Source organism: Neodiprion lecontei, chromosome 6 (genome assembly GCF_021901455.1).
Source record: "Neodiprion lecontei isolate iyNeoLeco1 chromosome 6, iyNeoLeco1.1, whole genome shotgun sequence".
Classification (NCBI taxonomy): Eukaryota; Metazoa; Arthropoda; class Insecta; order Hymenoptera; family Diprionidae; genus Neodiprion; species Neodiprion lecontei.
Genome location: NC_060265.1, coordinates 6,625,400 through 6,638,293, shown reverse-complemented (window position 1 = coordinate 6,638,293; position 12,894 = coordinate 6,625,400). Strand labels below are relative to the sequence as shown.

Sequence of the window (12,894 nt, the reverse complement as noted above, 5' to 3'; positions counted from 1 at the left end):
ATAAATAAATACAAAAATTAGGCAACCCCCTACACCTGCATTGGTATCTGGTATACGGACGTGTCTACGGCTCCGGACAATGCGGACACTTATCTTGAAAGATGTTCGTCCTTTGCTGACCACTGCCATTGTACGAGGCGTAGGCAGTGTGACGTTGCGAGTATAATCCGCGGTGTTAAGAGCCGCGGGTCGAAGGACGAAATATTTCACCGCAGAAACCTCTCCAAGTCCTTTTTCCACGACATTTCTATGTGCCATCCCACAGGACTCTCTTCCTCCCCTTGTTTTTATCACCCCCAATTGTCGTACTCTCGATGTTATTTCTTCGTTCGTTTTCTCTTCTGGTTTCTGTCGAAACCGTTTCCAAAGTATAGAATAGGGCAAGAATAAAACCGTTTAGAAAATCGGTGATTATATAATACGGTATAATGTTCCGGATTTTTCGAATACGAGAAGAGGTGAGAAATTTTTCGTAACAGATGGTATTTTTTCTGAAATACTTATATATAGGGTCTTAATATTGTCTGATTGTCCGATTAATTATCGGTACAATTGCGTAAACTCCTTGACGCAGGTTGAGGTATTTTGCTGATCGGAATTATGGAAGTATTTGCGACTTTCACGTCTTTCGAATTCATCTGTTAATACGTAACTCGGTGAGACGTTCATAACAATTTATTGAAATTACTGGACAAAAGCCGTCATGATTATAAGGCGGAAGACATATTTAACTGACATGTACATAAAGCGTGCGCATATTCTACATATAGAGAGAATGCAGTAAATTTATGCATTGTCTCCATCGAGACAGTAGAACAAGTACAACCATGTTTACATCCAATTAGCCTGATTATATAAACAGTGTTGAGGATAAAAGACAAGACTGCCGCATTAATTGGCAACAGTTTAATTAACATTTATTAAGTATACGAATATCCATCGATATTATAATTATTACAATATATCATTGTGTTAAAAAAGAAAATCTTATATTCCAGTGAAACAGACGCTGCGGAAATTTTTTATTTACTTAAATATATTCCTCAATGTATTTGAACATATATTTCATTTTCGCAAAACATGATATATTTATATTACAGAAATAAAATCATATAGGTAAAAATTGCACCGGCCACGTGGGTGAAATAAAAATCGAATCGTAATCGTATATCCGTAGGAACATGTCCATAAAATTTAATACTTAGTATCTTTATCAGCACTCGATGCAGACACGCCTGATGAATATTCATAATTAACTAATTGGCATAAGTTGCGTACCTCAATTTGTTACAACTTATAAAGATGGGTAAATGAATTTGATCGATTTTCTATTATTATTATTATTGTTATTGTTATTACTAATCTGATTATCATTATTATTATACGTACGTAGAAAGCTATGTAATAAGAAGTATATCAAATAGATGTTGCAGAAAGATTTTCCTGGTCGTTGAGAGAAGGCTACGGGAATTATTGTCTCAATACGATGAATAAAAATGTTTCGAGATATTTCAATTTTCTTTTCGAATTTTCATGTCCATTTTTTTCACGATATCACCCACGAATGTTGGGCGCTAAGAAAGTACATGACGATATCAAAAAATAATCAGATTATTAAAATACATGTATATCGTAGCAGAAAAGTTAGTTTTTGTTTTTTATTTTTTCGTATAGTAAATGTTGTGATTCGGATGTTATGATATGAATTATCGTTCATTTATTCTACATCGCGAACGTTAATAATGAATTTTATTTGAACAATATAAGTGTTACTGAACGTATCGTACAATTATTCCGTGCTATATCTAATATAATGTACGTCAATATTTATAAAATATATTCAAGCGTATATTGAATAATGTACCTGGTAAAATCATGTCAAATACACGCGTAATAATATATAAGACGTTATAATCTTACAATCCGATCGGCTTGCGATAATTACGATTAATGAATTTTTTTGCAAAAATCTTAATACATACAATTTTTCGTAACTATTGCACAAAATACGTCTTTTCCCCCGGCTCGATTATTCACACGAGAATTTTACACGCGGTGTATTATTAATCAATCCAATTTAATATACACACATCAACTGGTATATATAATATATTATAGTTTACACAATACATGCAGTCTGATATCGTCGATAACGATCTAATATCCTTGTATACATATATTCTCCCCCGATCACGATGAACGGTACGTTATATTATACGTCTGAATTTGAGTGTTCTAATAGAGAGAGATGGTGAAAAAAAAAAAACAAACCAGCAACAACAAGAAGAACGAGAAAAAAAAAAGAAAAGTAAACTAAAACACGGCAATTAGAATAAGATTTGCTACATATCGCTTGAACGATGTCGATTATTTTGATAGGCGGAAAAAAGAATCTACCGAGACAGAGAAAGATAAGATAAGATAAAAGAATCTAAAAAAAAAAAAAACAATTAAGTGAAATATCGAGCTATAATCTGAAATCCGTGATATATGTATCTTACACATATATTAAATATAACAAATGTTTTATCGATTTAAAAAATAACGCAGGCGTTGCTTTGATGCCGCGGTTTGCCGCTTTTGGTAAGAGCGAAACCCGGGCAGCATTGGTCCTGATTAATAGGCAAATTTCTACTGTCGGGAGCATCTGGGTCAGCGACGAGGGAGAATTCGCAACTTGGAATCCCGGCCAATCCGCCGGCGGAGTTCAAGTTGAAGTTCGACGTATCCCTTACGTGACCCTTGACCTCTTCGTCCGGGGTCAATTTACCCCTGGTACGATCACTCTTGGACGACGTTAAGGACCTCGTGTCGGCGTTACAGAGTTGCGGGGACGTCGCGCTGTCCCTGTGCAAACGGAAATGCTCCTCGGTGTCCGACAAAAGGGAACCAAATATATCCGCAGGACTTCGGACGATCGCCGATACAGCACCTACGGAATTCGAACGGAAACCTGAAAGGATTTAATACAGCCGGTGATGATGAATTTTTACGATCGTGTTTTCCATTTCAAGTGAAATTACCTCTACACCGAGCTATCCTAATTAAGATTGCCATAACAACAGTAATAATTTATCGTAACAAGTTTTCTCAAACTGGAGGGAGAATTTTACTTTTTTGCTTTCAATCTTCTCTTTCGTTTCGTTTCTTTACAATTGAGTATAACGAACACTCTTAGTAAAAGGTTCGAATTAATATTTCATCTCGTTACAAGATGATTAAATATTCATACAGTTGCTTTTTAACGGTCCGAGGAAAGCCGGTGTGCTTGAATATTACACGAGTTTCTCATTTTTTGTCCCCCTAATTATTGTTACTACTATTATTGTTGTTACGCCTGTTTTTTCCGTTTGTTTTAGTTACGTCAACATTTTGCAACCCGCCTGACAATATGCGACGAAAATCATCGCCGTGTATTTATTGATACTATTATACACGCGTGTAAGGAAACTTATTGATTTTCTCGTCATTCATCGGATAATTCTACCTTTAATGTCGACGCTCTTTATCGGCGAATTTGCAACGGATCGTTGCGCGACGTCCTGGAAGGTAATCGGCGAGTAGATTCGCCTGTCCTCGCACAATATGCCGGAATTCGAACTGGCCGGTGCCGGGGAAGAAACCCTGGAGGTCCTCGTCGACGCCGAGTTGTTTTCCGACTTCCGTTCGTTCTTGAGGCCCGAACCGACAACGCCGATCGACATGCGTTTTTTCACCGCACAATTCTGCCACTGGGGTGGCTCGCAGATCGAGATACCTTTGGTCATCTGCGAACGTTCTTCCCGCTTCTCCAGCCAATAGGTTTTCATCGAGCCTGCGGGTGAGAAATTTCCGGATAAAGCTCGGGATCCATGCCGATGCCTATAGTTGTTTTTTTATTTTTCTTATTTATTTATTTATTTTATTTTAATTTTTTTTATGGATACAGGACGAGAATCGAAGAGGACTCCACCCACCTTTACCTTTCACCTGAATTTCCCCACGTTCCGTAACCTTGTACGACGAGGATAAAAGCTCTTTGGTCGGCTGCGATATGTGGATCTGCATCGCTTCGCTCGTTGCTTCCATTCGCGACGCGGTGTTCACCGAATCTCCGAACAGACAGTAACGCGGCATTTTTAATCCGACAATACCAGCGACCACCGCGCCACTGTGCACACCGACACGAATTTGCAAATGCTGATCTGTAATCAGCACCAGTCGCCTCGTTAATTAATATACGAGTATCGAAACGTGGACGATGCAATTGGTCGTCGTTATTTTTTGGTTTATCGGAGTACTGACCTGTGGACGGATCCTTGAGATCGGTTATCGCTTCCACCATGTCCAAAGCCATGTCGCAGACTCGATCGGCGTGATCGTGTTCCTTGTCCGGTGCTCCGGAAACCACCATGTAGGCGTCACCGATGGTTTCAACCTTCGAGTTAACAAAATTCAATTACCCGTCGCAGTGAAGGTTGTCCTAACGTCGTGAGGAAATTGAGGGCTGATGAACGGTATTACGTATTGGGAGATACGATTGTTCTTTTCTTTTTTTTTTAATGTCACAACGAACATCTGAGTCGATTTACCTTGTACACGCGATTTCTCTCGGTGAGGGTGTCGAATATCGAGTACATAGCATTGAGCATTGAAACGACTTTCATCGGACTGATCCGGCTGCATATTTCGGTGAAACTAACAACGTCCGAAAAGAGAATCGATACGGAGTCGAACATCTGTTTGGGTTAAGGACGAGTCGTTTGAAACAAAAATTTCCCTCCGTCTCATTGTATGTATATAAATATATGCAGGCAGTATACCCATTTCATATAATAACGATATACTTGGAATTTTTTAACCGTATTATAGCTAATTTCGACCTACTTCGCACGTGTCTATCGGACTTTCGCCGTTTCTAAGTCGGTCAGCTACTTGTTTCGGTATCATTTGATAGAGCAGTTCATCCGTTCGTTTCATCTCGGCGTCGAGCTTCCTCATTGACTCCTCGAGCTTTTTGCTTTTGAGTTGTTCTTGGTCGAGTGCCAGCTTGAGTTCAACCGACTGCTGAGTTCCGGCGAGCATCAGATCTCTAGAGTCAATATTTTCCGTTAAATATCCTCCGTTTCGTAAATACCCGCGCGCGGATTTATTATCGGGCAAAAAATAATATCAACCTGCTGAAGTCGTGCATCGATAAATCGTTTATGTAAAGTCCGGTGGTTATCAGCGCGTTCAGATCCGGCATCACCGGTGTTCCTAGGTACATCATCATCCTCCAATTTTCCATGTAAATCATTTGACCTGAGGACACGAATTGCCCGATGAAAAATCTGTAGCGCGATATCGAGATTTATTTATCACCGATCAATCACACGCGCTCACCTTTTAACCTCAACGTTTTATCTTCGGGATTTTCCATTGCGTCGCTTAGCATAATTTCATTCTTACGGCGGTCCGGTGGTCGCTCGGTGAGCACCGGCTCAACGGTAAGCAGTTCGAAAATGTTGTTTGTGCGGTTCAGTATCTGAGAAAAATTGTATAAGATTACGTCGAAAGTTGGAATTGCGAAATAAGGAGGGTCGTACTCACGGTTTGAAATTTAAAGGCGATCAATGGTCTCACTAGATCGAACCAGTGCGTGATCTTCTTCCCGAGAAGTTCGGGCAGAATTACCATCAAGGAGTTTCCCAGGCTTCTAACTACCATGTCAGACCTGGAAGAATATCGGACGTACGACTTGAGCAATTCTTATCGCTTATCACTAACCAACCGACGAACTCACCCGAATACAATACAGAACGGAAATATCTCGAAGAGAACCGAGGCCCCGATTGGCAGGTGCTTTTCTTCCCGGGTCATGGCAAGAGAGGCGTACGTAAAAGCCCGGTTGTCGAACGTAAGGTTGAAGGTGACGTGGACGGTGTCGAAGAGAACTTCTTCGCGGACGAGTTCGATCCGCATTTCCTTGTGGTAAAAATGTCGAGCCACCTCGCGAATCTGACCCATCGTGTAGTAGACGAATCCCCGCCTTTTGCTTCTGTAGTGAAGTGTCAAACCTGGAAATTCGGAATCATATCTGGATCAAATCGAGGCTCCGAGCTCGTCCGAGAACGACGTTATTACCGTGGCGGGTTTCGTTTTCGCAGATGAAGGACGGGGCTCGCATTCGAGGGTAAGAAAACTTTAGGTACTCGTGAAGGTTGTCCAGACCGTTGAGGAAATCTCTTACGTGACGACCGAGAACCGACAAAACTCGATCGTAGCCGTACTGCCCTACGAATCCGACGAAGTGGACGCCCATCTGATCGAAGAATTCCTTCTCCGTGATTCCCAGTACCTGTGAAAAGCTCTTTTTTAGCTTTGCGAGTCTTTCCGATCTACGCTTGAAGCGCGAAATTGCAAGTACCTGAATGGCTTTTTTGGCCAATCGAGGTATCAGGTTCTCAGGGTAAACCTGGTGAACGCTGAAGCTGGGCTGCTCTACTGCTGCCTGTCGACGAATCTCTTCCCAACGATCTTCGCCGTACACTTGCTTTATATACTCGGACAAATTTTCCAGGATTAACCCGTACATGTTTAGCTACTGCGTTTAGGAACCTGGAACACCGATAAAAAACTTCGCTGTTTATCACTTGTGGGAGAAGGTATTTATTGGAATGATCCACCCTCGCAAAAGCGGATATAGAAAGTTGAAAAATTGTGCGATAAATATTATCCGATCCCCCACTTCGTCGATTTTTAATTATTTCGCAGTGTGAGTTTTCAGAAAAATACTAAAACTTGTAGGTATAAATGATTCTACGATCTGATCTCGACATTTTAACGAACTAACGACTCTTGGAGATTGAAGACGCTGAACGTCCAATTGAATATTGATCGTAAAATGCGTTATTGCAAATTCTGACGATTCTTAGAAAATTTTATCGCAACTTAAGTCACTTATTATATTATAAGATCGAGGATTAACTGCGCACGTATAATCGCGTCTGCTCGGAATGGCTATTTATATTTGAGTGCAGCTTAAGAAGACCGAGCTGAGAGTCGCGAGAAAAAGTATCCTGTAATAAATAACTGCCCCCGGTGTATTGACTTGGTATATATTATTAATTACGACTTATAATAATCGCCCGCGGTACCGTGAATGAGAAAAGTTCATCAAGTTCAAAGACATTCGTCGATGTACGGAGTTTGGCAATAGTATTCAGCGAAATTACGTATGATTTAAAAAAAAAAAAGAAATTACATTTCGGAGAGAGAAATCATTGGGTAAAAGCAAAAAAAAATTGGGAGGCGAGGCATCACCTACCTTAAAAAATTCAAAATCTTATCTCCTGTGGTTCGTCGACGTGTTCAAGAGCTTTTCTTTCCTCCTTCAGAAGACAATTAAACCTTACTCTATCAAACTTACTCACTTATTTCAATAACAGAACTCGTGAAAAATCTGCTAATATCCGCACCTCGGAAGCTGGTGCAGCCGATACTGGCTCGACGGTCAAAGTGGCAAGCAGCAAGGATAGGTTGGCGGTCGAGGGGAAACTTTGCGACTACAAACCGGGAATAGCGTGCTTCGGATTATTAAATGTCCAAGGAGACGGTACAGTGTCGACTCTTTGCTACCCTGGGCCGGTTAGTTTCGGTGGACACGGTATAAGTTAATGGTCCCGTTTTGTCCCAGCGGGAAGTAATTCCTCTCGCGTGTTATAGATTGTCTATTATATTGCTCTACATTACGGCTATACATTTGTCTTTTCCTGGAGGCTCGAGTGGTGGTCCTTCTGACTTTAACGCGGCTCTGGTCTCTATACATCGAGTCTTCCCGTGTCGTTGCTATTGTACGACTGTTGGCCGAGAGATGGATAGATACAGAGAGAGGGAGAGAGAGAGAGAGATATATATATATATATATAGAAGGGATATCGTAAGGTTAATTACCCCTAATTGCTTGAGATTAATTGTCCTGCGCGTCTGACCGCTCCACTTTAATTAGCAATAGTAAATATAGTGGTTGCACTTGATATATAAGCCGTTCCTTCGTAGCGCGTATTATTATTACACTTTATCGACGAATAAAAGACTATTTCAATCTCTCTCTCTCTCTCTCTCTAAACCTTACGATACAACTAATTACTTTTGCCGCTGTTGCAGCACGTGCACCGATCAATGCAGACAGCCTGTCAGATATTATTATCATTTGCCAATAGAGCCTAATTCTAGGCACAGCTCATTATTCGGTTCACGTTATTGTTGTTACGTACCTTCTTTCGAACATAGCGATGTCTTTCAGTGCCACCATTGGCCCAATTCTGTATTGTTACAAAGCTTCGGTGTTGGTGTGCAAACGTTTGACATTGGACTTTCTTTAAACCTCATTGCATCCTTGGTGCTAAAAGACATCCTCGAACTGTAAGAAACAAGGGAGACGTGACTTCAGATTTGATGCGTGATGAAAAATTTGTTTCACTATCACGTTTTAGAGGTTTTTTTTTAGAAATTTTTGATTTTTACACTCCTCGAGGATTTGAAGAATCGTACGTCTTCGAAAATATTGATATTTCGTGGAATTTTTCAGAACTCATAACCGTGACTAAAAGAATACCGTTTCTTTTTTTTTTTTTTTATCCAAAAGCGAATCCCCCGAAGAACCAACGGCTTATGAAAAGCTTCGCTAAAAATTAAATCAATGTTTCTAAACACGACAACCTCGCGTAGAAGATTTTTTATCGAATACTTGGAACCAAATCCAAAGGTAAGACTTGAGAAACGTGCGCTCCTATCACATACGCGTAACGTATATGATTTAATGAATATCACTGCACGCGTTACAGCAGTTTAAAACTTTAAAGGCCGGTTCTGTAGGCCACCTGGCGGTATGTAATTAAAGAATCGATGGGCTTATTGGCGATTAGCAAAGGGACGTCGTAATTCATTTTCCCCCTTGGGATATACATATGTATATGTATATATGTATGTACATCTGCGGAAGCACATAAACGCGTACCGTTTGATAGCAATATCACAAGAGTGTAATAAACTGACAATAAAATAATAATCCAATTATGCCGCAATGCAAACTATGGTTACTTGCTTCGATTCTCTATAGAATTATTTATACACAGTCATCCAGTTTTATTTCTTGATACGTGCCGACCGAGCGTTTGGCGCTCGGTATCAGAATAACTTTTTAGCGGAAAGAGACCATGGTCACTGAGGAAACGATGAGTGATTGATATCGCAAATATCTGCCGAATCACTTCTGAGCTTGGCAGCTGTAGAAAATATTATATTAAATTCAAACGAGTCAACGCGAGTTTTTTTTTAAAGAATTTACAGTTATATCGGTCAAATTCCAACGTGAATTCAGTAACATTAACGCGACGAAACATTTTCAGAAAAATATAACTGTTTTGTAATTTTAGAACTACTTTGAAGATGTTAAGTTTGCAAAATATGAAGATTATTTTTTTATTTATATGATCTTGTAGTCGATCGAATTCCAAACGATTATTCCAAAATTGCGAAAGAACGATTTATCACAAAAATCATGCAAATTCCAACCTCCTGAATGTCGGTGAAAAACTTTGTCAAGTCGAATTTTTAAATCCAGAATATTTATTCACGTAGATTCTTTGATGTAACTTCGCAATTATTATACGGACTAAAATCCAGCTGATTGACATATTTGGCTGAAAATCTTCAAAGTGGATTTCTGCTACGAATTCCTCATCAATTAATAATTTGCCTGAAATACTAGATCTTGTGATTAATCATGAGAAAGAAATAAAAAAAATTCCTACCATACAATCACTGTTATTTCATTTAACACTTCACGCGGAGATTATAAGACTTGTATTTAATACGAGTTGCACCGCGACACTCGTTGCAATATTTCACCAAGAGGATCAATTCTATGGCCGGATATCCGACGAGTATAATGTATATTACAATGTTATCGATTGGAATTAATATGTATACGTAATGCTGATTATTAATTCTGCGTTAGACGTGGCCGCCATAATAGCATCTAAGAATGAATACCTGTTCCAAGTCTTTAGGTTCTTTCAACAGGGAGTTGTGATTGAAGCGTGAAATGAATCGTGTAACGTAACGTCTTCACTTCGCTAACGTTGAGCTAGGATCCCCTTTGCAATCGCGGTATATGGCCGACGAATCACAGTCGGCGTTTTATGGGCTGTGGACATCCGTACGTGTCTCAAGATTACAATTAGAGAGATGAATGACGGCAGAAGTGTAGTGGAGTAATTTATAGCTCCGCCAAATGTATACCTTACTCGGCGCGTTGAGGAGGCAAAGTCTTGCGGATCTTTGTAAATGCAATAAGAGTAACGCGACTTTCGATACCATTTTATAAATAGAATCTGGAACGGACTGTGAATTATTGGCAAGAAATAGCGAATCGTATCATATACGGATCGTTGTAACGTACAGATCAAGTGATATGATACGTGCGAACAATTCGCGAATACGTCACTCATTCAACGAAAATTTACTACCTCTAAACGGCGTTGATTGATCGAATTGAACGACCGTTATACGCGCGTCACGATTTGTATTCCTTAGTTAACGCCGCGCTAAATTGCCTTGATCAATTAACCAGGAAAGACGTGTGATATCAGTGGCTCGAGAAAACGTGTGTTCGACTTGTGTTTTTTCGACGAGCCGTATAATACCGCAGAAAGGCTGGCTGACGTTCGAAATAAAGCTATGTTAAAAAATATCATCATGCAAGCTTTGTAAAACAAGCCTCTATACATTGCTAAGACCAAAAGGAAATCCTCCTTACTGTAAGAGTTTGGTTTTATCAATACAGATAATCCGGGATGAAACTTTGACGCAAGCTTCCGTCAAGATGTAGTCAATAACAAGTCAATCAATGGTCGTCTCTGCTTCGCGACTCCAACTGTTTCACTCGATGAATTTTTTCCATAATTATAATATTATACGGTATTGCAGTGTCTTATTGGTAAAGTAGATTGAAACCGGTGTGAATATCGGTCGAACGTATGTGTAAATATTAATCGAACTTGGTTAACTTGAAACACCAACTTTAACACGACACGAAACGTCGCGGGATCAATCTGTTGAGCGCACGTGCGCAAAAATCAATTTCAACAGGCGCGGCACAGCCGCAGTTGAAGCCGCGGATAGACAAACGCCCATAGAACTACGAGTGCGTGCCCTTTGACAGCTTAGGTTCATCTTGTTAATACGTACATGCTTGCTATTCGAGTATATTCGGATTGACTCAGGCGAAATCGGCTTGTCTCCTTTCGTCTTGGTTCACAGTGGTAACTGCAGTAATGGTCGGACGCCGAAAAGCTCCGGTCGCGTTGTGACGGCTATAAAGAGTCTGAGAATTTCGGATCAGTGCAATTCTCTGACATGTTTAGCTAAATTTCAATCGGACGTTACGTAGCGTGGTTTGATTAATTGCAAGATATTCTGCTACGCGGATGATTTGACAATGTTTAATTTTGGTTCTTTTTTGCGATTTATTCTTTCTGTTACTTGTTGTTTTTTTTTTTTTTTTTAATTCTCCCGTTCAAACCGGCCCGTTGCAGAATTTTTTGACTGTTTTAAGCAAATTGCATTCGCGTGAGGAATACCTATTGTGCACCTGTGCGATTTTATACGTTCTCGCCGCGGTTTTTACTCATTCTGAGAGAACGTTCGCGGGGCGACGCGAGTTCTTTGCAGTGTAACGACGAAAACGTTACTAACCAACCAAATCCAAACTGCTGGTTCTTCGAAGGCCGCCATTTCCTGCTATTAGCTACCCGATCGGAAAATCAAACAGGCTTCACGTAGATGGTTTTAGTAAGCACGGACATGCTACGACTACCAAGTGGTTTGTACAGCCGTGCCAATATTATCATCGCTTGGCCAAACTCTGGCCTAATTCGTTAACGCTTGTCCGCAAGGCGGATGAGATTTTACAGAAATTTTTTTAAAATTCCCATGTGTGTTTCGCCCGCCCTTTTAATTGCGTAATGCGAATCATACCGCACTCTCGACTTTCTGTTCTTAATTGTATTTTTCAGGCATAACGACATCTGGATCATTATCGCGTAACGAGGCAAATGCTGCGCGCATATCCTCGAGGGATGCGTGGGCCAAGTCATGTACACTGCTGCAATAAGAAGACCGAGGACCAGTGTTACAGTTTTACGTTAATAGATGTACAAACGTTGAAAGTGTGATAGTTTCTCTTTATGCCGTGAGGTTTAAAAAATCACGCGTAAATTCATTTTATTTCGATATCAACGCTCTTATCTGTCGCTATTGTATGTATGTGCTACAACGTTTTGCTATGTGGTGTTCGGTGCACCGTGTAAACTGACATAAGAATTCTACGTAGCCGCAAATGGCGATAATGACGTCACACGTGACGCGCATTGCCAAAGGAACAAAGTTGAACGCACATTAAATAAGGCAGTATTAAATAAGCTTCCTGGCTCTGTAAATATATGTGTGAATGTGAAGAGCAACACACCTGACGAATATTTAATAAATATTCATTTCTATTGACTAACGTACATAAGTGATGTCGTATATGCGATAAAATTTATTCAACTAAATTTTCATGAATAGAATAAAAAATCCTAGCTTGGAAATACAGTGCTTGTGATAAGAATCTGATGCATGCTTACAAAAAACTTGTAATATCGTCAAAATTTTGTACGGTATACAGCTGAAAACACTTACGATGAAGTAATAAGGAATTACGGTATGCGTTCGTATAACATGCATTCCCTTCCAAAGCCTGTTAATACAACACTCGACGGCAATCGCATTTTGTATCGTGTTTATTGCGTGTACGTGAATTGATAATAAAGTCTTATCGGGAGCGTCTGTTAACGTTAGGAAATAGTTGATTTGCTTTCATTCTTAAAA

The 12,894-nt window shown here is 39.9% G+C and overlaps 1 protein-coding gene across 8 annotated transcripts; it reads right to left on the bottom strand.

The window, feature by feature from the left end:
* Positions 1–661: 661 nt before the first annotated feature.
* On the bottom strand, positions 662–12,046 carry LOC107222690 (soluble guanylate cyclase 88E). Of its 8 annotated transcripts, none has more exons than XM_046743523.1 (14): positions 11,215–12,046; positions 8,238–8,383; positions 6,389–6,579; positions 6,106–6,319; positions 5,765–6,038; positions 5,572–5,695; positions 5,365–5,506; positions 5,157–5,283; positions 4,867–5,071; positions 4,572–4,718; positions 4,285–4,417; positions 3,957–4,184; positions 3,488–3,814; positions 662–2,953 (listed from the first exon to the last, which is right to left on the bottom strand). In XM_046743523.1, exons 3-14 carry the CDS (start codon positions 6,554–6,556, stop codon positions 2,535–2,537), a joined length of 2,508 nt encoding a protein of 835 aa, XP_046599479.1. In that variant the 5' UTR covers positions 6,557–6,579; positions 8,238–8,383; positions 11,215–12,046; the 3' UTR covers positions 662–2,534. The 8 variants fall into 8 exon arrangements, with proteins under 8 accessions (XP_046599479.1, XP_046599478.1, XP_015517645.1 ...); XM_046743522.1 differs by lacking the exon at positions 11,215–12,046 and adding an exon at positions 10,784–11,176; XM_015662159.2 differs by lacking the exon at positions 11,215–12,046 and adding an exon at positions 10,784–11,176 and having other exon boundaries at positions 662–2,932.
* Positions 12,047–12,894: the final 848 nt, after the last annotated feature.

Coding starts and splice junctions, on each gene's coding strand:
- LOC107222690 (XM_046743523.1), bottom strand. CDS start 6,556: ATGTACGGGTTAATCCTGGAAAATTTGTCCGAGTATATAAAGCAAGTG. Junction 4,185..4,284: donor TCTCAAGGATCCGTCCACAG/GTCAGTACTCCG, acceptor TGCTGATTACAG/ATCAGCATTTGCAAATTCGT. Junction 3,815..3,956: donor AATTCAGGTGAAAGGTAAAG/GTGGGTGGAGTC, acceptor TCTCACCCGCAG/GCTCGATGAAAACCTATTGG.